The sequence below is a fragment of the Gouania willdenowi genome, chromosome 15 (genome assembly GCF_900634775.1).
Source record: "Gouania willdenowi chromosome 15, fGouWil2.1, whole genome shotgun sequence".
Lineage (NCBI taxonomy): Eukaryota > Metazoa > Chordata > Actinopteri > Blenniiformes > Gobiesocidae > Gouania > Gouania willdenowi.
The window spans coordinates 12,113,868-12,140,954 of NC_041058.1; the positions used below are offsets into that span (position 1 = coordinate 12,113,868).

At 35.8% G+C, this 27,087-nt stretch overlaps 1 protein-coding gene across 1 annotated transcript; it reads left to right on the top strand.

Annotated features, from left to right (window-relative positions):
* Positions 1–1,193: 1,193 nt before the first annotated feature.
* Positions 1,194–27,087, top strand: sgms1a (sphingomyelin synthase 1a). Its single transcript, XM_028468596.1, has 6 exons — positions 1,194–1,439; positions 21,275–22,142; positions 22,244–22,361; positions 23,584–23,737; positions 24,667–24,833; positions 25,387–27,087. Exons 2-6 carry the CDS (start codon positions 21,538–21,540, stop codon positions 25,561–25,563), a joined length of 1,221 nt encoding a protein of 406 aa, XP_028324397.1. The 5' UTR covers positions 1,194–1,439; positions 21,275–21,537; the 3' UTR covers positions 25,564–27,087.

Here is a 27,087-nt window from a genome sequence, read left to right on the forward strand (position 1 = left end):
CCCACAGCTGACATATTGCCTCCAAATGCAAACATTGTGCTGGTATTTTGGGACTGTTTCTGTATCTGTAACCCATCAGTTTATTCCATTTCTTTGCTGAGTCACTGTTGAACAAATTACTTTTTGGTTTTATATGCTACCTGTTCCTTGTGTTTAATGTGTCCATGAAAGGTCCTATATAAAACAATTTGCATTATTATTGATATTATTAATGTAACTGATTTTTTAAATTCAATTCCTGTTCAAAATACATTTCACAAGCCCGTTTCCGCCACTAAAAAAAATAAAAAATCACCAACGAAAGTCATAATTATGAGATAGAAAGTCATAATTATGAGATAGAAAGTCATAATTACAGGGCTTTACAAATGATGAAATACTTTTTTTGCTTGCAAATTCACATAGAAATATGCTGAGTAAACGCACCCTTGAAAAGATACTAAGCAAAAAGAGGCTCTGGCGTCGAAAGGATAAAACTGATGTGGCTGAAGTAGCTCAGTTTATTGAACAACAAATGGAGATTTCTGGTCAGTGTCATGGGTACCAAAAATGTTTCTATCTCATAATTATGACTTTACTAACTCATAATTATGACTTTAATAACTCATAATTATTACTTTCTTTCTCATAATTATGACTTTACTAATTCATAATTATGACTTTCCTTGGTGATTTTTTATTTTTTTTGTGGCGGAAACGGGCATCCATATTTCACAGCCCACACACAGATAAAGAACATTTTATCTTTTAATGCATCTCCTATATTTTATTTACGAGTTGAAAAAAATGCAGCTATATTCTGAAAAATAAAAAAAGCATTTCTGTTCATCTATTTCAAATTGAATTATGGTACAAATATGCTTCTATACTAAGAACGGAAATTACAACTTACTTTCTTTTTTTGTAAATTCATTATCTTACTTTATTAAAAGAAAATGTACAGTTTGTGTCTCCTTTCTGCAACAGCTGCAAAAAATCTCCATATTTTAGGAATTATAAATTATGTTCCAATTCCCACCAGTAGATGGCCCCATAGGAGCGAGTCTACTCAAAATTGCTCATTTAAAATATCCACGTACAATCCAGCCTTTGATATTACTAAGGCAGTGTAATAGAACAGCTGATTATAAACAAGCAAATAAAAATATATTTTAACATGTGTATAGACTAATGTGGATATTCTTTAACTTATAAAAACAGGTAAGTTTAATGTCAAATAGGAATTTACTAGTTTTTGTTGGTGAGGTCCTGGTTTGTCCTCGTTTTCCCGATCCTTTATTGTACCGTGAACGCAGCAGCGATGACGGAGTGGAGGGAACTCCCCGGCAGCTTTCCACTCACTCACTATCCGTTTCCCATACAACACACGGAGGAGTCCACAGCACAACGACTTTACACCTCCATTAAACACCAAGCCTCCCTACGTTTTTGGTGACACGGTGAGTTCTACTACTACAGTAGCTTTTTTTTTTGGTTTTGTTTTTTAATTCCTTGGCTGTGTGAAGTATGAGTTTATCCCTGGGTGATTGAGTGAGTGACTAATTGACAGTGAGGTGCGAAGGTATCCGTTAGTTAATAAGCTAGCGTCGCCCAGACTCCCGGGCTAAAAACAGCCGCTGTGGAACAACTGGAAGCCGCTTTCCTTGTCGCCCTATCGCCTCCTAAATAACAGTTACAGTTAGCACAACCCCGCTCACTGGCCTTGTGGTTAATCAGCTTATTAACAGCTGTCGATTGAAACCTCGATGGTGGTGTGTTCACGAGCTGGAAAAAAAATATTTAGCTAGTTAAAGTGAAATGCATCTTCCTGTCAACAGAGACTACTGTTTGTGTATGTTTTTAACATGCTAGAATGCTAGCTAGCTAACGCACGAAGGACGCCAGCTTGCTTTATCTATTTATAGGTGGTCACACTGTAAGCTCTTTTAAGCCATGGTAGTATAGTGTGGCGGAGAGGCCTCTGTTTCAATGAAAGCACCTGGTTTTAGTGTGTTCATTTAAGATGATTAATAATAATAACCCGTGTGTACACTATCACACCGTGGTGGTGAACCAGTAGCATGGACAATGGAAACTATTTACCTGTTTAGTGTTTACTTCAGCAGCCATTACACATAAAAACTAAATAAATATACACCTGGGAAAAGTTTCTCCTTTTTGTCTTAAATAACGTATCGGTGTCATTCACGACTTGTTCCCTGTAAGACGGAAACATTAACTCACACAGTAGTTCCTAACCAACACTTTAGACATATTTTGAAATACCACATCTTATTTTACAAGTAAATATTTCATTTGGAAATTGAAATATTTTTATCTAGTTAATACTAGGGGTGTGCATTGCCATACGATTCACAATTTTGCATGTTACATCCAGTAATATCCTGTTACTAAACAATGTGATATATCGCGAGATTAATAGTCATAAATGTAACCTTTACAAGTACAATTTGGTATAAAATACAATTTATTTATTTATTTTTTTTAAACTTGTGAGAACAAGTATAAATGGTAACTAACTGTAATTCAAGTACCAATATCGCTGGCAAGTGAAGTGGTATGTTTAGGCAGTGACTATCAGTATGTGACAGTTTATCGTATGCAGCGCCAGTTTAGGTCACGTGCACCATGTGATTTAAAGTTCCGTCAGTTTTATTATAGCTCATATTTATTTTTTTGCTACCCCACTAACCCTTAAATGTTTATTTTTTTCGATTATGTATTTTTAAAGGTGGAATTTGCCATGTTAAATATGTTAAAATGAAAAAATATACATGTCAAAAGTGGGATTCGAACCCACGACAGGAACCCTTGAGTCAGGCGCCTTAGACCACTCGCCACCCTGACACGGTGATAATAACACAGGCACATTACACTCATGTAGAAAAAGTTCAGAAAACGTCATCTTTCGTACGGATAGACTGCTGGTATATAGGTACGTATTACGTACGAAGAGACACTTCCGTATGTTTATCAAACTGTCAAATTACGTTTTTCAAAAAAGTTTAACTTTTGGTTCTACAACAGATTCTGATTCTATTAAGTTATTAAATTCTTAAAAAGAAAAAAAAAAAAAAAAAAGTAACCACATACATCTATTGAAGTGCCCAGCATTAAAGTGCTATCAACTAAACGTATTTTGAGGTATGAGGTAGTTTAACAAGGTCTGATGTAGTTCACTGACAACTAGTGACTGAGCGTTTATGTGCTATGCATGTTAACGCAATTACACATTGTTTTTTTCATTTAAAAACTTGAAAATCGATTCAGAAATTTTTTAGCTCAATACCATAATCTTGCGGTGAAATATCGCGGAATCGATGATTTCTTCCACCTATAGTTAATACACAACATTTAGGTCAGTTATTGAATTCCTCTGAATCAAAGTGGTGTAATGTACTTGTGTTACTTTGATAATAATGATCACATTTTTCTCAAAATCTTTGACTTTGGTGGTTTTTTATTGGTAATATTTTCACCAGCTTTTATTTGTTTGTTTTTTTGTTTTGTCGGTTAGCAAAATTACGTCCAAAATACTTCACGGATTTTGACAAATTTTGGAAAGAAAGATAGATGGAAGATTCCATTAGATTTTGGAGAGGGTCCGGATTAATATACTGATTGTGGATCAGTTTCCAAAATAAAAAAAAAAAATCCCAATCTCTCGGCATAGGTGTATGAAATTTGATTCAGTTATGTCAGGTTGGTTCCTCACTTACTTACTGAAGTTTCAGAAACATATCTACTGCATTACCATTTGTTAGTAGCTGTTTTAGGTCTGTACAGTTCTACTTTAATTGTTAATTAAATAAAAATAATGTCAACGCAATAAATATTGTGTAACATGAACTTTAACAGAGACAGACCTTTGTTTATGTAATCATCATCTGTTGGCAGTGGAAAAAAAATAGCCTGAGATACCCTCCCTCCCACTGTGCCACAAATGGTTAGAGAAACATTTCTGGCACTTGTTAAGATAGGAAGAGTAAACAAGATGACAGACATAGTTTTACAAATGTGCCTTAGTGGCATTAGCAGGACTGGATTAGGGTGAAGAAGAGGAGACTGTAGTAACATTTGTCAGAGGGTGAATTGTGCCACCATTCTTTATTGTGAATTTGTTAACCAAGAAAATCACATGGCTTTAGAATTAGGGAAGTGAGCTTTCAGTGTTGTGTGTCTTCATCTGTCTATGACCTGTGCATTTAGTAAAGTGGAAAAACCTGTCCCATGACCAATTTCAACACAATAGTTCTGTTTTCGTTTTTTTACTCAATGTCAGACTAAGATAGCGCAAAAATGGTCACTTCTAGGGCTGAGCTTCATGGAATATGTTTTTCCAATTGAATTTTAAATTGATGACAGATAACATTTTATATATACTGTATTTTATAGATGAACCATGCTTTTAGTTTTTTTCACTACTTAAGACAAAAACAAATGTGTCTAGCTGTAGTAGTTTATTGATTCCAAAGTATGATGTTTGTGTTCTTACAATAAAATTGGCACTTTAAGAATCTTTGCGAGTGTTTTACCATAGTTCATATAGTAATACCATAGTGGTAATACTACATAAAAAAAGATGCATCCCTATGAAGTAGACAAGTGTTGAGAGTTATCTAATCTTTGGCAGTGATTCTCAGACTTTCAACTTGAAATCAGCTGATCTGATCAAAATACAAAGGGATGTACTTGAGTGGTAAAACTGAGGAGAAAGCAGCTCTTCATAGACAAACAGCCTGACTATGGCTAATGTCAGTATGGCAAAAACGTTAGAAAGGCTTTATTGTTGGCACTGTATCTATCCCCGCTGCGGAAGAAGCCGTGTTGACAAAGTACTGCGTGTCAGACTCTCAACAAGCAAACGGGTGTATTTGACAAGCAAGCAAGGCACAGTGGCCTGTTTTGTCCCCTAGTGAAAACAATGATCTTTTTCTGTGGGCACTGCTCTGAGGCAGCTGTGCTAAACTGTCTCAGCTGACAAATGGTGTTTGGACCAAATGTACGTGAAGATCGCCTCAATCTCCAGAACGCTGAAAACTGTTGCATCAAGCTAACATCCACACACTATTGTGGCACTGCAATCAATAGAAATCATATCTGCCTCGCTGCCTTTTAAACTATTTGGTATTCCCTAATGTAGAAACGGGGTGTGTTGCATACAAATGCTAATAAAACGCTGCATTTCTTTAAAACTTTCAACGTTTTGTAATCGTTTTTGCTTCCATTTCCGTTATCTGACTTTTACTTGAGTATGTTTTCAAGATAAGAAGAGGGAACAGCCTTACACAATACAGATTTCTGTTTCAAAACAACCCTATTCCAATTCAGAGTTCACCCATTTACACGTCAGTTTATATATTTCAGTTTCATTCCAGTTTCATTTGGCGTTCTCTAATCTGATGTCATTACAGGCTAACTTCCCAGAATTGTGCCAAACTTGCTTAATAATACGATTAATAGAGTTAACTGTTGTAGTTATTTTCATCGGCAGCAGAAATGCAGCGCAACAAGCACGCACTGAGATCACACAACATTTTGTGCAAGATTTGACATCCAGCATTTTGCTACTCGCTTGAACTAAACATCAGACCACCCGTTTATGGCAAAAAGTGTTGTGGAAATGTGTAGTCAGTGTTATAGAGCTAATTACATTTCAGAAGGTGAAAGCTTTCTTATCGTGTAATATTATGATTAAATTATGACATTTTTTACAAAGACAAATTGTGTGTAAATTTGAGATAGTTTCCCGAAACATGCATGTGAGGGTATATTCAGTGTCATGTTGCAATTTACACTTGATTTAGTAAAAATTTATGATAATATTGCCATTTCCATTTCAGGAAGTAAATTCCATATTGTCCATCTGTTTTCCACGCTGATGGAAAATAGGATGCCCTAAAGGTATAACAATAGCAGGATGATAAAGCACAAGTACACACTGCACTGACCTTTTGGTCAACTGTACACACAGACATGTTTGCAGTGTATTTATTTAAGTTGTTGGTGTTACAAGATTTGTTTGAGGGAGAAGTCAAGTCTATATTTGCCACATACTTTTTTGCTTGAATGAGTAGAGTAAACTTAAGTAAATCTTTTAAATGTCAACCTGGCTTAGATGGCATTGGCCTTCATTGGATTTCCTCTTGACAACAATTCACTGTGGCTTCAGTGCTGTTTCATCCATTATTGGTGAAGAATGGTGGCCAATTTTAACACCTTGATTGGATTCAGACTGCACCTGTCAAAGCACTCCAATCTCATCACTTACAAGAACTGTTAGTTTTTGATGTGTTGTAGTTCAAACCATGGAGTGTCGATATTAACCGCAACGGATACGTTGAGACGTTTCCAGGTTTTTTCTAATGGAGTTCAGTGAATTTATCAAACATTCTGTCGCACATAGTTTCTATTGATATTGATTACATCTCTATTGCGATATATCGTTAGCGTTTTATCATCCAGGCTTAATAGTGCCTTTATATAGTTCTATATCTGTGTGACTAATAATCCTAAAATCCATATCTGCATTCCACGCGCAAACATTGTCAAAATCCTTCTTATTCCCATGAGTTTCTATAAGCATCTACACATGGCTACTCCACTGCTCCACATATGCATACAAGCAGTTTTTCATAGTGTATAATTCAAAGTCAGTGTTAGAGAAAAGGTTGACTTCTTGCCAGTGTTTTGTTATTTTCCTCAGCCCCTCTTTAAAAAAAGAACAATAAGTCCCACAAACTGGATTTAATACAGTTTGACTTCAAATCAGAGATGTAAGAGAGGTTCTATTTTTTTACTCTCAACCAGATGGATGATACAGGAATGTGAGAAATGCATTTCAGCGAGTGGTGAATGTTGGGAGTATTGCTTAGGAATTTTGAGTAGTACCATCTGTCAGTGTGAGGACAGGAAATCCGTTTTGGTTTGTGTCTGTGTATACCTGAGCTGGGCTTTTTCCTTGGAATGCAGAGAGATGGCAAAGCCACTAAAACAAGCTCAGACAACTCTCTGCAGTTTCTTTGGCAACTTGAAGTAAACAAGCAGGATCATATTTCGGCATTACACTGAACTAGAATGCAGCTTAACTGCTGAGAAAACCTATCTCATTCAATTTATGGGTAAATTGATCAGAACCCTGATCAGACTTGACTCGTCAATAGATAAATTCAAGTTCTTGGCGTGTGTGCCTGTGGGAGCCACCATCCGTTTTAATAATGGGCTGTAACCCATGACAAGGACATTATTTTAACTTCTCATTTTTATTTAATATAGATATTTAGTAGTTTGTAACCACATTTGGGCACAGTATGGATATCGAACCAAGTGTGATATTTCAAATCACTTAAGCTTTAGATTGTTCACCTAAAATAAATTAAAAATAGGTCCTTTATTAATCCCAAAGGAAAATTATACACTATTTAATTAAACACAGTTTAATAGTATACAAAAAGGAATTTGCATGTCGATTATTTGGTTCAACAGCAATATATTTTGTGGAAACTATTGGTAATCTAACAACACTTTACTTTAGTAGTAGTAATAAATAGTGATGCACCAAAATTTCGGTCACCAAATTTTTTTGCCAAAAACCAAAAAGACCCCTTTGAGAGTGATATTGAGAAAAAAACTGTTTTTTATTCCACTTCTTGCTCTTTTTTTTTCAAAGAAGCATATGCATTTTTGATTTTCGGTTTCGGCCAAAAATCTTTATTTCTAGTAGTAAATCTTTATTTTTGACAGGCGAGAATTTAATATCAAGGTCATATTTACAAAAGCAGCCTTCTTCACACAATACATTTATTTTGTTATTGTGTGAAAAGGTAAGCTAAAGATGTGCTAGAACCCTAATTATTCCCTATTGAATTCAAGCCTCTTGTGCACTATCCCAGATATCATTTCCGATGCAAACGCAACACATGAGTAGAGGAGAGAAGCAAGGCAATTTGTGTGTCAGGCCTCTGGGGCAAAAGGAACCTGACATCCTCATCAGTGACTCAAAAAGCCACAGGTGGTTTTGTCATTACCAATGGTACCTATCAGCACAGCGGCAGATATGTATTACATCCTGAGACAGTTTGCATGAGCAGTCTGTGGTTTAGGCTACGTGTCGTCTAGTCTAACTGGAACTTTCATTTAAAAAAGATTTTATGGTTATTATTTGTTTTTCTCTTTGATGTTTGGTTCTTACAACACTTTTAATATGGCAGTAGCAACATTGAATCATTTATTTACATGACGACAGCTTAAACTTTGAAACAGTTGAAAGTTATTCTGTGATTTCCAAACAAAATCCATCTAATTTAACACACTGTTAGTACGGTCAGGACTGCATTCCTATTCCAGCCTGTAAAGCAGAGATGGGCAACTTTTATCATAGCTGGGCCACAAAAATGTGATATGAGGGTCACATTAACAACATTCATGTCAGCATTTAAAATAATGATCATTCTGAGCATTAACACAGGAAAGAACAAAGGGTTGGTGTGTGTGTGTGTTTTGTTTTTTGTGTTTTTGAAGTCATTTTTGTGTTTTGTTGTTTTTGATTTTAGGTGTCATGTTAATTTTATGTATTTAAATTGTCGTTTTGTCATTTTGTGTAATTGTTCTCTGTAATTTTTATATATTTTGTAGTTTTGTCATTGTTTTGTGTATATTGTTGGAGTAAATTTGTGTATTTTTCTGTCATTTTGTGTATTTTTGTAATATTTCTGGGTGTTTTTATTATTTTGTACTTTTTGATTCTTTGGAGTAATTTTGTAATTTCTTTATATATTTTTGTGTGTATTTTTTATATATAGTTATCTTGTGTTACAAATTTCTTCCAACTTCTTAAATTATACATGGGATATGGGGATTGATTTTTGCGGGCCATGCAAAATTTGACAGAGGGTCGTATATGGCCCCCACTATGTCTGCCATGAAGAATAAAAGGGTCTGCTATCTCAATGATGGCACATGTCAAAATTACAACAGGGCAAGGATTATTTTTGTATACAGTAGATATTGCATTGGTCTCATGCATTTGCCTTTGATATGTTACTGGAGGTTTGTCATGCCCAAGGCCACGGGATGAAAAGGAAGATCACTGAGTAAACACTTCCTTCAGGCAAAGCTTCAAGTGAAGAGGCAGGGGTGGAAAGTAAGGAATTACATTTACTCTCGTTACTGTAGCTTTTTTGTGTACTACTTTTTTGAGTACTTTCTAAAATCTGTAATTTTACTTTTACTTAAGTCAATTTTGTTTCAATTAACAGTACTTCGCTACATTTGAAATAGATTCCATTACAAAGTAAAATAATTGCCGCAGGCGGACGGGAGTCTGCTACATTTGTGCTATTAAACGTACCCTAGAGCTGTTGTTAGGATCAGTGTGTATATGTCTATGGCCTGCTCTGTTGATTCACGTGACGTCACTCACAGCGCTAAATTCTGATGGAGAGCAGGAAACTTGAGAATCTTCATTCTGAAAACATCAAATTGCCCATGTTTTGTGGAGTTTAGGCTGCTCCACTTGTTCTAACCGAGAAAAGGAAAAGAGATTTTATAGAGTACTGAAAATTCACAAAGGTGAGAAATATAAAAAGCTCACAGAACAAAGCCGTAAAAAGTGGATTTTAAACCTACGTCTGCGGTCGGGAGGAGCAGAGTCTGCTGATGGCTGTGTCTGAGCGACCAGTTGATCAGAGGTATGTTATGTAACTTTGTTTTGTGGCTGTTTATATAGCATATAGGTTGTGTGCGACTCAGAGCGGAGCGTTTTTGTGCCCCCCGAAGTTTTCTTAACACCCCCCATTTAATACTGCCTGGCGCCAACTCTGGTCTCCCGTGCACCTCGTCCTCCAGCAGTGCCAGATAAGCCACTGTGCGTCTTTACGCATTGTGTGCGTGTTTCTTTTTATAACAGATACAGGTGTTGTAGCCAATTGATCAGCAGTTTTGCGCCATGATCATGTGATTCTAATTATTATTATTATTATTATTATTAATAATATAAAACTGTATTTGTTGGCACGCGCATGTCACCCTGGGGCGTTGGTATCATTTTTTTGCTCCTTCGGCTCATTCCACCTAGAATGTTTTATAGACTTATATAACATAATGTACGCATTTCTTGCTTTCAGAGGTGATTTATTGGATGTATTGACACAAGCACTTACCTCATCAAATTGACATCCTTGACATTTATTTTATTTTATATATCCAGGTTAGCCACACCATGTCTTGTTCTCATGCACGTTATTTTGAAATGATGTTCTCTAATAAATTATGATAAAAAAAGAACCTAGTTCGATCAGTATACACATCTTTTTATTTTTTTTATTTCATGGGAGAGAGGCCCCCCCCCCCAAAAAAGTAATGTTTACATTTTACATTTTACACCAGTGACTTTACTTTTACTTTAAGTCAAATTTAATCAAAGTAACAATACTTTTACTTAAATAGATTTTTTCTGTACTCTTTCCACCCCTGTATATAGATGATGCTTAATGCACTTGCCCACCATTTACAAATGAATGTGCATGATTCAGTTTCTGAGCTGAGTTGTCTTTGTGGTGGTTGTGTGGCTCAGCGTATAGGAAGTGGGCTTGTAATCGGTGAGTCTTAATATTGTAAACTTGAAAAAGCCAAATTGTTTAAGGCAAGGTTTTCATTTATTTTTCAAGTTTTTCATATTTAAAAAAGGTATTTTTTCCAAAAACAACACATTATTTTTCATTGATTTTTATTTTTTTTGCTTTTTGTGTATTTCCTTGATTATCAGCTAGACCACACACATGCACAAACTCACTCAATGTAAAGATTGTTTCAATTACATTGTTTCTAATTTGACAGTTTAACATGTATTTATTTATTTTTTTAGCTTTGTTTATTTGACAAATTAAAATGTTTATTAATTTGTTTTTCCTGATGGCAATTTTAAAATGCTTTGTTTTTCAATTTATATTTTAAATCCAAAACACATTTTCGTTGAGATTTTGTAGACTGATGGGCTCCTTCATAATGAAGTTGTCAAATGCTTTCCTTTTTTTTTTGAGATTTACTCGGTCAGGGTGTAAAAGTCTGAAGGGCAACTACAATGTGAATGTTTAACTGTACAATGCAGCACATTCCAAGCATGTTGTTCATCTAACAGCCAAGCTGATTATTGCTGAGTACACCACTTCCTAAAAGCTTAATGTGTGCTTCATTGGTTGGAAAAGATGAAATCTGGACATTTCTTCAAAAGAAAACTTGATTATGGTGAAATAATCTGATATTAAAATGTAACAATAATTTAAAAGTTGTTTCTTTGCATCAACTGCTGTTATGTAAAGTATGTTTAATTATAAGGAATTAACTATGGCCTGATCTCCTGAAATATACGGAGTTAATCTGTAACCCATATTGAGTTTTTCTTTAACCAGGTTGGACCAGGTATGCAAATATTGGCCTTCTATTGTCTTCCCATGAGGCGTTTTTTATAACGTCCTGTAAAGGGATACAGGTGGGAGTTACTATTTACTCACTGTCCCACAAGATAAAAAAAAAGAATAAAAGAAAGGTCTTTCAATGGCGCATACAAAGGACAACACCCGAGAACATGAGCCAAGAGGAAGAGCAACAATGTATTCTTAGAAATATGTTTATTGTGATGAATGGAGAAACAAAAATCAGTTTTAAATGCAAGCATTATTGAACAGATTAAAATGAGAAAGTTGAACCCCTATGGGATGTTTTTGTCAAGCAGTTCAATCTTTGTAGTTATGAGCTAGATATTTTTTAGATATTTGTTTATCTTTGTGTTACTCAATATTAAGACAAAAGCCTTGGTGATTTAAAAACTAAAAAAATAAAACCCTTTTCTAGTGGCTATATTGACTCCAGATGTTTTCATAATGACCATTAATGACCAGTAACCACAGATCTATTTTGTTTATTTCATGACTATGATTCTAACCGCTGAACAATATTATTTGACTCGTGGCCATGGGAAGGATTGTTTTCTACAATGGCGTTTCCATTTCCTGTAATTTTGCCTAATGTACTACTCTAATTTCAAGTAATACAATAATTGTAAGTTGCTCAGAGCTTTAACCCTCTGTAGTCCATGGTACAACTGGCCTTTTTTGATTACTTTATATTTTATCATAAAAACTGTTTAGCTTGTGCTGTTTGATATCATTCTTTGCAGCACAACTTTGAATTTGAATTTAGTGTTAATTGTTCATTTTGACATGCTTCATAATCAGAATGGACTTAAAATCACACAAAAGCACCAAATCCGAGTAGAAAAAAATGGGTATTTTTCACTGTGAAAACCACAAATATGTTGAACAAACCGATTTGATGAAGGAGAATTCAAATATAAAGTGTGATATTAAAAAAAACAAAAAAAAAAACCATATGTACAAGTTCAGAAAAACTAAGTTATGTACATAAAAAGCAGGAAATGCCTCTGGCGTTTTTCACAATGACAAATGTGTTTATGACACATGCTCGTGTATCCAAGTGATTTTGCCAAGAAACATTGCTGTCCTGGGTAAAACAAGGCATGTTCCTAAACAAAAAGCACTGTATACCTGTCTATGTTGTACAGTCTTGTTACCACATTTTAGTTTCTGTTTAAAGGTATTGGGGAATACGTATAGATCCAACATCGAACCATTATTCATAATGAAAAGAAGAGTCATCAGACTGATAAATAATACAAGATGCAGTTATCACACACATGGACTATTCCTAAAACACAAGAATGTAATTTAAGATGGAAACTAAATCTAAAGATGCAAAATGCCATAGATCAATACTGAAAATAATGGGTATACCAATATCAATGGTTAAAATATGGAACAGCCTAAAGAATGAATTAAAGCAAAGTAATAATATAAAACCAGTATGAATTTGGTTCAAAATACAAGGAATTGGAGCAGCGGTTTTAACCAGGCCAGCAATGAATGATGGTATGGTATAAGATATAATAAAAAAGTATATTGTGTAATAATGTCATGAGGCATGACTATTAAATTTGTTATTTTTACATTATGTATTATCACAAATTCATATTGTATAAATTGTACAGTACTGTATATTGCCGTAATTAATAGTAAAATGTAAAATAGAGACATTTCAGTTTGTTGCCTTGTTTTATTTTTGATGATTACCTATATTTTATCTTTTATTTGGTACCAGTTTCAACTGACATGATAAGTCTGACAAGGCTTTCATATTTACACGTCAGATTTGGCAGAGGAACAAAGTAAAATTGGGTCTCTAGAGTAGTTTTGCTGATGAAATAAAGATAAGGCCGGGAATATAAAAAAAAAAAAAGACAAGAAAGTAAGTGATCCAGCTGCCACATTAAACCTAGTTTATGGTCAGGTCCTATCCTTTGCTGCTGTGTACAATCACATTCTGAGTAGAGTGGTTCTCAGCCACCATTTATATGAGTAAATGTTTAATTAGACTATGGCTGCAGGATACTTGTTGCAAAGCCCTTTTTATGTGTAAAACATTTGCTTCTTGCCTGTCGTGGATTGACTCACCACCACTACTAGAAAAGGCTTAACAGAGCTGTGGTAAATGAGTCATCTGTGGCCTGACTAAACATGGGGCACTGAACATGGTGTGTATGCATTTTTTTGTCAACTCGACATAATCTTGCTCCTGGGTGGGATCTCTCTTTGGTCACGCCACATGTATTGAACTAGTCCTTCCCACTCAATCTTTTTGGCTTCATCCAACTTTTAAAGAGGAAACACTTACTTTATAAATTACAATTACAGCTAGGCCTTGATGATAAAACTACAACGATATTTATCGCAATACTAGAGAAAATATGTGCCATAGAATGTTCGAAAATTTCACTGAACTCCGTTAACCTGGAAAAAAAACTCTGACCCAGAACCGCAAGGCATTCTGGGGATGTAGGCAGATGAACAGCTTGAGCTGCTCCAAAGTAGCTGTACACGTACATTAGTAGTTTTCATATTTTACTGATCACCGAAAAAAAATGATGACCAATCACCGATTCGATCATATGAATTCAGGTTGTTATTTTAGGTAACGACTGAATTCTTTTGGTACTATTTGATACAGATTCCCGGAAAATCAAATGATACTATTTTTCGGGACCTAAACGCAGCCTTGTGACTGTGAGGGAGTGGAACGTTTGTTGTGTGTGTGTGTGTGGGTGGGTATGTTGCCCTTTAACTGCGAATGAATGCCCTAGTCCAGGGGTCTGCAACCTGCGGCTCTGGAGCCTCATGTGGCTCTTTGAGTCCTTTGCCATGGCTCCATATAGCTTTAAAAAAATACTGAAATAAAGAGTTATTTTCTTACAGAGGCTATTAATGATTAATGACAAATAAAATCATGATATAACAATTTGTTAACTTAAAAATAAATCACGTTGTGCACCTTCCTACTTCATCTCCTGCAACATCTACAGACATCAACTTTCCTGCACCTGTGGTTAACCTTAAGTTTTAAATCCCTGGTAAGATAACTAAACCAACAAAAACACTATTCTGGAAGAAAATAGAGATTTTAATTGTGTGGGAACAGATTCTTTTAACTACCAATGTGCCGGTTAAATATGCATGCTTTATGTGTGGCAAGAAATTAGCAATTAGCATGTGTTGGCCACATGATCATGCATTAATACATTAAATACATTAACATAAAAAATATTTATATAAATTGTGTTCATGTAAACTGAAATGTGTAAGAATTTGAAGATGCAAGACACGGTTTTGTTGTTATTTTTTTTATGTCAATACATTTTATTTTATTTTAAACTGTTTTTAAGTTGCCATTTACTTGATCAATATAAATCAAATTAAATCAAACATTATTCTATATAATTTTAACTGTATAGAATTTAATACACTGTATTGTCTACATTGAGGCGGTATTTTTCTGGCTCCAGGAGGACTTTATTCGGGGTGAGATGAGGTGAAATGGCTCCTTTGAGAGTAAAGGTTGCAGACCCCTGCCCTAGTCGCTCGACCATGTGGGGAGTGTGAGAATGGAGCAGATCGATTATAAGCTGTATGCCGTTTTTAGTGATTGGCAAAATAAACGTTGTAGCTGTTGAATTAAACCGGAGTTCTATGTGATACTCAATGACTGCTGTGAAGCAACTACAAGAGAGTTGGAGATGAAGCTGCGGAGGCAGACCACACTGGAACTATGTGATGCTTCCACTAGCATTAGCATTAGGAACAAATACGTATTTACTGACTGTAGCATCGCAAAACCTGCCGTTGCTTATAATCCATATTCACAAGTGCACAGGGGGGTGGGGCACACACGCTTCTGTGTCAGCCACCGCCCTGAAACAGACAGACGTGTCCACTTTGAAAGCGAAAGTAAATGGGAGGCATCACTCAGCTTTAGGACTCTCTTTTAACATGCTCGGGCTGAATAAAAAATCACACACACTCTCACACTAACAGCAGATGCTGTCCCCACTTTCAGAGCCAGTAGACTGGGGAAGAAGACTGGTGCTCAGCCGCTCCGCTAGACATTTTTGCCGTTCACTCATAGGTTTTCACCTTTGTGTACAAATACGAGTGAAATAAAGCTGTGTCATGTAAAGCAAACAACGCTTTGGTGTAAATGAGACAGATAAAACAATGCAATGGGAGCATCTACAGAAAGTTTCATCACAACAATGACATCATTGATTGGAAATTAAGACATTACAGCTGATCACATTAATTGCATAAAATGCTAAATATCGGCCGATCTGATACAGCTGATCAGATCGGTGTAAAGCCTAATGCTAAGCTAAGCTAACCCACCAACACAGAGACTGGGCTAAGAGCTAATGCTAAACTCTTCATAAAAGGAAGAGACCAAGTTAAAAGACATGGCTTACTTTCATTAAACCACAAAGAGCCACAGATTTAATTATGGGAAGATTTAAGATTTGTATGGAAGGATAAAAGCTAAATGTTTAGCCTTAAACTTATTTCACTATTTATCCGTCCCAAGTTGTGAAACGCAATATTTCTAATTATATTTCACATGATCACAGAAAAAGCTGGTCCCATTAGACCGTAATGTAACTATTGCTATTATTGTTACACCAACATATCCTGTTAGTACTGCTCTCAGTAATTAATTTTAAAATATCAGCCTGATCTGGTTTAATTAGAGGAAATCAGAGAGATATTTATCAACCATAACTATATATAACTCATTATCAGATATAAGATAAACAAGATTCAGCAGAAGTGGTTTATATTAAACAGTAAAAACACTATTAGTTATTTTTCCTTTTCATGTGCTTTTTGTTTTTTTAAGAAAATAATTTCATTATAAATGAGAGAATGAATGCCAAAATTGCCTTTAATATTTTCTTAATACATAACCTGCTGTTTGTTTCATGTCAGAGATGTTAGTTTTACATCAGTTGTGCACTGATTTATTATTTATAAACTTGCGTTGTACAATTACTTTGATGAAGCATTTATTTAATGTCTATATTTGTACATTTATAGGTTTATTTTTTTAATTAAGTAAGTTTTTTTTTTTTCTCTATAGATTTGTTGACCTCTTTTTAAATGTTAAAGATTACATTTAAAATAAAAGTATTTAAATTTGGCCTTTTTTTCTTCTGGTCATTATTTTGAACAGGTTAAAAAACCAAATGAATAATTATCGATATCGACCGATATGAAACGCTTACATCGTGATACACTTTTCAGGCGTATCACCCAGCTCTAATTACATTTGTGGTCAGATTCAGAGTATTATTTTGGTTTAATTCAGTTATTTTAACTGTTATTCAGTTATTTTAAGCACTGAGAGACAGGAATTGTATTGACACAACGCAATATCTTACTGTATTTGACACTAAACACAATATTTAGAGACTAGCGTGTTTATGAAACATGAACCCAAATTTTATTGCCCACTTTACAATAGAATAGATCTTTATTGCTATTGTTTAAAACAACAAAAACAGTTTAGCAGCTCTTCTTAATTAGCAGCAAAACATACACATAAGAATAAAGTACCGGTAATATTAAAATAGAATAATTGTGGGATGTGGAGTCCTGTGGATGGATGCATTGTAGAAGTTTGTATTTCTGGTGTTTCACCAACTGAAACTGAAACCATTTGCAATTTCAACCTTTTATATATATATATATATATGTATATATATGTATATTTTTTTTATAGCAAACTATCTTTGATTATATTAATCTATGAGTCCACCTCGCATAGTGGGACACGTGATAATATTGTAAGATTAGGAAACAGTGCAGTCTATTAAGCTTAAGGAGTCTTTTGTAGCACCACAAGATTCATTGTACAGAGCTTAGATATTTTAGGATGACACGTAACCTTTAATTTTTTGAGTCTTTATCGAAAGTAAAATGTAATTGGCTTTTGGCGTCTGTGGCATAATCTACAAGGAAACAAGAAGTAATGCTGTGGCATCATTGACTCATAAGCATCATCTGTTATTTTTATGTGTGCTTGTTGGCATGCCCTCAGTTTCCTTTCGTGGGCTCTCAGAAAAACGACTCTCCTTGACACTTCAAACATCTGCTATGCTCTTAATGCAGAGTGCATATTGCTGCCAGATCAGTAAAAAGATACGTAGGGAAAAAGTTTTTATCTAAGGCGGACACAACAATCTGACCATCTTCTTTTGATGTCATTTTTTTGTGATTCTACAGGGAAAATAAACCAGTTCAAGTTTTTGTAGTTCTTTGCCAAAAGCAATGTTGAGAATGGATCATGCTTGAGGCCAACTTGTACTATGATTCCTGGAAAACCTGTTACAAAGTCTACCTACCGGTCACCAGATGCTTCTTAGTTTTGCTGCAGAGATTTGGTACAGATCTACTCCAAGCAGCACAATAAACATATTATGCAATGTCTTGGGAACAATAATCCAAAGTTTCCCACTGATAGCAGCTGGTTGGTGTTTACCTTTCACAGCTCCAGTTGGCCTGTTCCCCTCATTTGCTCTGTCGATTGGGATTATTTCTTAAGCTGATTCTTTGACCAAAGGTCCTCAGCAAACAGCCGACTCAGCTACGGCTAATCTCTGATTCATTTCTGTTGTTAACTGTTAATGGATTGATGTATATCTCACATACTGCGCAGAAGTTTGGAGGAAATAATTACAAAAAAATTTACAATCAGTGGTTAAACTTTACATAATGCTTGATAATGTATTTAGATGATACCAACCCATTGTTCCTGCAGTCAAAGTTACATAAATTTAGAGATTTTGTCGCACAATTCAAGTTGTATTTAAGGCCAAGAATAAATTATTACCTGAAAACATTCAAAAGCTTTTTAATAAGATGGAAAGGCTTACAAACTGAGAAGTAAAATAGATTTTAGGTCCAACAAGCAAAAGCTTTTTGTGTTGCAGCAGTGTACAAAAATCAAGTAATTTCAAATAAATTATAAAGAAAATATCTTTGTGTTGTATGACAATTTTGAAAGTGCATAATGTTTTTTGTGTGTATTATAATCAAAATCTTATAAAGATAAGACAAAATTAATTTATTAACAGCAGCAATGGTTAGAAATCAGGATGCTGACAATTTGATTTTTTGTTTACTGTAATGTAGGAAAAGGGGTGGGACTAATAAGCTTATACTTCCACCCACTCCCTTTCAAACACAAAGAATGTGTATGCACTGGGCCACAGGCAGGTCATGTGTAATTTTTTTTTTTTTTTTTTCTTGAAAGAAGCCATCTGCATAAAATCTTTTGTTTATTGTAATATTGTTTTTTTCATTTGCAACTTCTAAATTATTCACCAGTTTAGTCTGTGGACATACAGTTGTTATCACTTTGCCAGCATTACCAGGGTTCCCACAGATCCTTAAAAAGTCTTAAAAGGCATTAAAATAAGGCCTAAAAGTCTTAAAACAGTCTTAAATTTGAACACATAACAAGTATGATTTTATTTCATTTTGAAAACTAAACGAAAATTGCCCATCCAACAAAAGCTTTTCTTAATGGTTTTTTATTTTTTGACTATTTTTGTAGTCATCTTGTGTTTTTGGAGTAATTTTGATTATTTGTCTGTTTTTTTGGTGTATTTTTCTGTCATTTTGTGTATTTTTGTGTGTTTACTTTGGGCGCCACCAGTTGCACATCTGCACTAGACACTAGGAAAGAATTACCCTAACTCTGTGTAATTGATTTGGTAGGTTTTTTCTCCAATTATGTTTACTGTGAAGTTGGTCTTAAATTTTATTTCAAATGGCAATAAACAAAGTCTTTAAAAGTCTTTAATTTAAATTGACGAAAGCTGTAGGAACCCTGATTACAATATACAGTCTGTGTTGCTCTGTGTGCTGGATTTATTTATCTATTTTCATGGACTATTGAATGTTGACTTAGCTTACAGTCTTGTTTATTTACCTTAGAGGGGCTAAAGAAAGAGGCCTCTGGGGTGAGATGAGGTACTGGTCCACTGTTGTTCTGCCATCCATGTGTTTAGTCTTTTCTGGCCTGAGCTGAGCTGAGCAGGGGCGGGACTCGCTGGATGACTGCTCTGCTGACTGGGACCCTGCTGACGTATCGCTCGGCGCCGACCTTCACTCTAATTTATGAGTTCCTCCTTGAACTCTGCTTCCCTCCCATCCACTCTCTCTCTCCCTCTCTCTCAAAAGCTGTTGATCACAACTTATCTCCAGCTGTACTTTGCTCTCCAAGCTCTGGCTCTGGCAGGCCCACCCGAGTTAACCGCTGACATCACGGCCTGTAAACAAACCAGTGATGTGTAGCAGATGTTGGGAGTTATTCTGCTTGTTCAAGATTTTGTCTCAGTTTAAAAAGAATTCTGTAAAAGTAAGGAAATCATATAGGTAGACATTAAGCTTTTAATAATCTCCGAATAAGGACAGCAATGTAACAGACTGTTTTTGTCTTTGTTTCTGAATTTGAAACAACACTCAAAGGAAAGATGTGATTAACATTAGGGGTGTAAGGATACATTCAACCAACGGTTTAATTCTAATCCCGATTTAACAACCAAAAACCAAAAAAACAACAACCTCAAATTAAAGATTGAGATGTAATGATGTGCTTAACTTCTTTCAGTTTGAATACATAGAGATCATATTTTGGAGAAAAGTCAAAATACTTAAGATTTTATTTAAATTGTCAAAAAAAAATGTTTAACTAACATATTTTTCTCTTATAACCTTCTTACAAACCGTTTGAACTCTTAAACCAAAATAAACTGCACATTTCTTCATTTATCACCGTGCAAAGTTGAACATATATATAGTGTACAATATATATATATACAGTATATATATATATATGTATCTTTAAAAACATTAAATGGAAATCTAAAACAAGTTTGCTTAATTTCCTGGTTTTGAATTTACATATTTTTCTTAAGGCGTGTATGTGTTGGTGTGTGTATGTCGCGTGTCTGTGCCAACGGTTCTGGCTTTTTTTGATTGTTTCGGGCGAGGTTGGTACATTGCCCGGTAAATAAGGTGGTGTTTCGATTAGCGTGAGAAAAACGCATAAATGGATTCTGACTCGTCGCGCACGCATGTCAATAAATAGTAGGGCTGTAGACAACCAAGGAAATGGTTGGTAGCGATTAGTCGACCCAAAAAAAAAAAAACAGAGAATGAATGAGCAGGTGCAGAGGAGTACGAGGAGAAGGAAAAAGAGAGACATATATTCTGCTTTGGCGTTTTGTGGTGCCGATTTGCTTTTAAACACAGACCATTAATGATATGAACCTTATTCAAGCTTTGACCAGAACCCGACAAAGCAAAAGTTAAACCCACAGGTTGGACCGACATTAGGTATTTATATCCGTGCTCGACCTGAAACCGACAATTAAACCTATTTTTTCCTCATATAAATGACATATTTGTTTGTTTTTGTGGTAAGCCTGCTTTTATTAATAAACTGTTGATGTCAACATCAGATCAGCGCACGGGGAAACAAACACAGGTGCACAGTGTGTGCTGACAGCTGAAGCACAACACTTTTTTTTTTTTTTTTTTTTTTTGCAGTGCAGCACGTACTCACACAGCTGTTGCTGGACATAGAATCATGTTTAGGCATTAAATAAATTATATTTGATAATTAATCCTTATCACCTATATAAGTGCATTTCATTTTTTTTGAAAGTCTTGGTCGACCATGACAGCGTTGGCCAATTAGTCGACTAAACGACCAAAGTCGGCAGACCTAGTATATAGTGTCAGGTTGAAACGGGTTTGGATATATCCTTACATCCCTAAATAATATTGTTTTTGTTTGTTTCTTCCAACAGGGGTGCAGTATGTGGAATTAGTCGATTAATTAAAGAAGGCTTCCACTGTTACTCAATTATCTTCTGACCCTGCTGCTTTCTCTGTACCTCTTCACCTTTGGAGGATGCTGGGCTCCATCTGGGTGCTAAATAAATAAAAAACAAATAAAATGTGCCAAACCTGGAGAGGAACTACCTCTGCCCCGTAGACAGCCAATAGAGTTGTGAACGTCGGCCTCTTGTCTAAGGTCTGGCCTGATCTGCCATTTAGCACACAGACGAAGATGAAGAAGGTGGTGACATGGTCATCAGAGGACGTTTCCAACTGGCTGAGCCAACAGGGGATGCCAGAGTACATCGATGTCCTCCGTCAGATGGACGGGCCCACTTTCCTCAGGATCACTGAAGAGGATTTTCAGAAGCCTCCTCTCTCTCTGGTGTCCTCCGACGGTGGGAAACAGCTTTTGGAGCGGCTCGAGACTCTACGGATCGAGACGCACATCGAGGCTCACAAAAACGGCCACGCAAACGGACATGTTGGTGGATTACCCAACGGAACCAGCAAGCCCCAGAGAAACGGCATGAAGGACTTCAGGAAGGAGATGGTGCAGATTACCATCCCCACAACAGAAGCCACTCGCTTTACGTTCCCCACTGAGTGGGGGAAGACGGGCGTAGCGTTCATCTACGCCGTGATTTGCTTTGTCACCACCACCATTATCATTTCAGTGGTTCACGAGCGAGTGCCACCAAAGGAGCACACGCCACCGCTGCCTGATAAGTTCTTCGACCTGTTCAACAGGGTAGAGTGGGCCTTCTCCATCTGTGAGATCAATGGGATGCTGCTGGTTGCACTCTGGCTTATACAGTGGATTTTACTCAAGCACAGGTCGAGACACTCAGGCATTCATTTTGCTCAAATATCAACAATGAAATTGTCTGTTTTTCTTTAGTTACTTATTTCCTGTTTTGTTTTTTTTTTCCCTGTAGGTCAATTATAGGCAGACGTTTCTTTTTCATCGTAGGCACACTTTATCTCTACCGGTGTGTGACAATGTACATCACTACTTTGCCTGTTCCAGGGATGCACTTTAAATGCTCTCCAAAGGTAACACACGCATACACAAAGTTTGAACAGTAACTTTTTTTTCCCCACCTCCTCTTTGAGCAAATGCATTCTTACTAAAGACACTGATTGCAAAGTCCACAAGGGCTAGTTTTTATAATGGGGGCGGGGTCTACAGTATTGGTTCTTGGCATAAGAAGCCACCAAAATGTCACATTAAATGTGTTTATCACAGATTCATAGAACAATGGACCATCATTTTGCTGACTTTATGGATGAGCCCCAAAAAGCTCTCCCCTTTATTCCCCCTTTTAGATGGCTCTGTCTCCACATGTTCAACCACATTCATGTACAGTTCCTGGTCTCTGGCACCTTTATTTTTGGGGTTGAGAACCACTGCTATAGAGGGCAGTCGCTCTCACATTTTACATCAAAATATGGCACATAGAAATACTTTGACTAAAATGTCAAGAGTTGGGCAAGAATAAATAAACACAACTTTATACTCAATTACATTTGTTTTCAGCAGGGTTTTGTTTTACTTCAAAGATGTAATTATTTAAAATCTAAATCTGATAATAAAACAAGAATTATTGATACTTAATTACTGAGTAAATAAAGCAAGAACTCAAGTAATTTTTTTTTTTTTGTAACTCCCACACAGGAAGTTGCAGCATTTCCTTTTGTACAATCTGTACTGTACCTGAATGATTGTTTGTTTGCTCAGTGAGGACTTAAAGGGTTTAAAAAGCTTTTCTAGTGCTTGAGAAAACAAAAGTGATGTTTCCAGGATTGCAAATGTTTTCTTAAAGAGGATCGTGCAAAACAAAATCTTATGTCTGTTTTACAGGAGTTTAGAAATTAAGTTTGAAACTAATTAACCATTTTTCCTGGAGTACGTTTTGTTTTTGAAGAAAAACAAAAATAAAACATGATTACAAAGTAAATGTAACGTTAAACTTGTGGTCAAGGGTGCCTTTTATATCTGCAGCAAGAGAGATAATTAAAGAGCAAATAAAGTTATGTAATGGATGATTTCCTCAAAAGACATGTAGAAAAATAATTATAGTTTTGAACTAAGGTGAGCTATGGTCATAAACAAGAATACAGACAGAATGATATGTATAACATAACCAAGACTGTTCATCTTTTAAGAGAAAACATTGTCTTGCAGGAATCACTGATCCCTCACTGTATTAATTATTATATTTTTACTGTTGTTGTTTCTAAAGCTGCTGAAATTAATGGCTTTTTTGTCTTGTAGCTTATGGGGAACTGGGAGGCTCAGATGAGGAGGGTGATGAAAATGATCGCCGGCGGGGGTCTATCCATCACAGGGTCCCACAACATGTGTGGGGACTATCTGTACAGCGGCCACACCGTCATGCTAACGCTGACCTACCTTTTCATCAAAGAGTGTAAGTTCTGCTGACGTTAAGGGATTGTTGATTTAAATGGGACTTGTGTGTGTGTGCATAGTTGCTTTATACTAATAGTGTTTTCCAAACTGTATTGCCCCATGTACCCCTTAGCCTTTATTTCTTATCAAAAGTACCCCTTTGCTCATGTTATACAATATTTGTGTCTGCATGCTCGTCTTAACTCTTTCCTTCCCTCCTGTCTCGTCCAACATTAACCTTGAATGAAGGCCATTTTATTCATTTATTTCTAATGTTTTGCTCATTTAAGAATTTGAACTTCACCTTTTGGTGTATTTTAAAGAGTTGTGCCACAAATTATTATTGATGGATGAAAAAAAAAAAATATATATACTGTATATATAATGTCAAATGCTTGTGTACCTCCTGAGAGGTGTTAAAGTACCCCTACGGGTACACGTACCCCTGTTTGGGAAACCACTGTACTAATACACGATAATGTCCCTGATCTAATTTTCAACATAGGGTTCTCTTTTATTTTGCGGTGTTTTGCTTTTTCCGAACTCCCTTTCATAGAAGTGTAGATACTAAGAAAACAGGGAAAAGTGTACAGAATTAAAACATCTATTAACATAATAGTTTCATTTGTGTAGCTACGTATCTTATCTTTATCTAAGCAGGAATTTCCATTTTCAAACCTATTTTCTGTCACCCACCCACTCAGCTACTGTGTTGATGAAAAAGTTGTACTATTGATCAATTTATGTACAGTATATTCAAGTAACACGTGTTGATAAAAACAAACTTCTATGTGTATTTGCTCAGATGTAGGTTTCAATCTACCATGTGTTCTATTTATATTGTGGTGACACCTAGTGGTGAAGAGAATAGCTTTATTTCCCCATCATAGAGTGAAAATCTCTGCTGTAATAGTTCTTGTTGGTTTTTTTTGTTTGTTTGTTGGGCAGACTCACCGAGGCGGTTCTGGTGGTATCACTGGTTTTGCTGGACTTTATCTGCAGTGGGAATCTTTTGCATCCTCTTGGCCCATGACCACTACACTGTGGATGTAGTCGTTGCATATTTTATCACCACACGTCTCTTCTGGTGGTACCACACAATGGCAAACCAACGGGTGAGTACACGCGTCTCATCTCATGGTTGAAGCTAAGTGAAATAGTTTGACATATTGAATATGAATAATATTTGAATATGAAAGCTGTGTGAACAACACTGTAGCACCAACTAGGGCTGGGAAATATATTGAGATTCAAGATACATTGAGTTTTCTATTTTGGCAATATTAAAAATGACAATTTCGCCTATATTAATATATATAGATATATATATCTATATATATTATGGCTTATTTTGTATTAAAATACAGCATGAAAAGCTTACATGGATTTCTAAATGCGTCCTAACCCAGACTTTTCCTTAAACAAGCCACACTACAGATCTCACTCACACGTGCTGTCCCTTAAAGGAGAAAAATTGAAAAGAGAGACATATTGTGCAGCTATTTGTTAATAAATGTACCTGTGTGGCATTTTGCATCAGCAAATTTAACCCAGAATTGTCTTTCTGGTAAGACTTTGTCATAATCGAGCAGCCCTAGCACCAGCTCAACATTATTGATGGTTTATATTAAGTTTCTAACAGCATTCTGGCCTCTCATTGTATTTCAGACCCTGAAGGAGGCATCTCTGAGTAACCCGTTCTCCCGGGTGTGGTGGTACAGAATGTTCCAGTACTTTGAGGAGAACGTGAGCGGCACAGTGCCCCGAAACTATCAGGTGCCGTTTTCATTGCGAGCGTTGCAGTGGAGCCGCAGCGTAAAGTACAGCAGACTGGACATCCAGTGAGCTCGCCCTGGGTTCTTTGACTTCCATAAGTGCTGCTTTTCTCAGAGGAAGAAGGCACTGTTCTATGTAGCGCTGTCCTTTAGCAACGTCCCTGTCCTAATGGATAGCACTGTGGCCCACCTCCTGCTTTTTGTTCTGGTAGTTCTTTTGAAACTCCGAGCACTAACATAGTAGTTATGTTTCCTTTTATAGGATCTATGGCAGATCTATAAAGCATTTCCAGATACTTCTAAAAATGTTTGTTTTGGTCAAAAACGATCAACTATCAATGTTCATCTCTCGCAGCACAAAAATACTAAATGTCGTCTGGATGTTTGATATTTTTAGGCTCATTTATGAACCAAAATGCCATACGCATTTGTTTTTATAGCTGCTTATTTTTTGTAAACGGTCTTTGCAAAAATAAGTGAAATGTGCAAAAAAAAAAAAAACATTTTTCTAAAAATGTAAAACTTTATTTTTCAAAAATGTCCAACTAAAGATTTCTAGATTTTTATCTTTTAATAGATATCGAATTCAAAGCATAAGATTCTAATGTGATTTAAAACTTGACTCCAGTGCCTTTCTTAGCTTGATTGTATAGCAGTATTGAGTACGTACATGTTCTGTGTCTGTATGCCGCGGTGTTGGCTCATACCCCGGCACCATCGCTCTTACTATGAATGTATTACATGTAAACACATGAGCAATGCCAGCCTTATCTAAAGATTGGCCTAAACATCATCATTTCAACTCCTCTACTTGTTTGACGACGTTCCATAAGGGCAGTCGTAAAAAGGAACCGTTAGCTTTTATTTTATTTTTTTAAATTTTAAAGTGTGTGTAACATTCGTCCAAGTGTTTAACCAACACCAGCCATGTTTGAACCTACTTTTTTGAAAGTTAATTTACCTGTTTGGATAAAATGTGGCTGCTTTTTTTTTTTTTTTTTTTTTTTTTGTTTGCAAAATTGCAGATAATTTACTTGTTTGTAGGGGAACAAGCTGAGTCGATATTTTTAATTTTCCTTTCTTTTTTCATTTTCAAGTGTGCAAACATTGAGTTCCTTGAATGTGAATCTGTCCATATTCTCATCAGGTTTCTTTGTGAAGAATGTTTAGTTTTGTTTTCTGACTAAACTGTAAAGAGTATTATCGTACATTTGATCCTTTTAAAACAATGTTTGACTGGTTTCAAATTTCAGAAAGAAAGTAAAAAACTGCACTAATCTTTAGTTCATGTTGGATCCAACCGATGGATGATGATATAATAATTTCCTTGCTCAGTAGCTGCTCTGTTAAATAGTGAGGCTGGCAGCGACACATTAGAGTCCAGGCTCGCCATCTTTCCCGTAGTCATTTCATGTACATAGAGAAACTGTTCCTCAGTTTTCAAAAGCACAGCAGGATGCTTAATATAACATGACTCCATATTTTTATTTGAGATGTATTTAGTTCTGAATGTGGCTCTGTAATGTTGAAGGGCTTCAGCCAGGATCACGTTTATGTTTGTCTCTACTAAATGTGGTTTTTTTTGTTCTTTGTC

What these genes read in the sequence shown, in the direction of transcription:
- sgms1a (XM_028468596.1), top strand. Translation starts at nt 21,538, where the DNA reads ATGAAGAAGGTGGTGACATGGTCATCAGAGGACGTTTCCAACTGGCTG. An exon ending in TGGATTTTACTCAAGCACAG is followed by an intron (nt 22,143 to 22,243) that starts GTCGAGACACTC and finishes TTTTCCCTGTAG; the next exon opens with GTCAATTATAGGCAGACGTT. An exon ending in ACACAATGGCAAACCAACGG is followed by an intron (nt 24,834 to 25,386) that starts GTGAGTACACGC and finishes ATTGTATTTCAG; the next exon opens with ACCCTGAAGGAGGCATCTCT.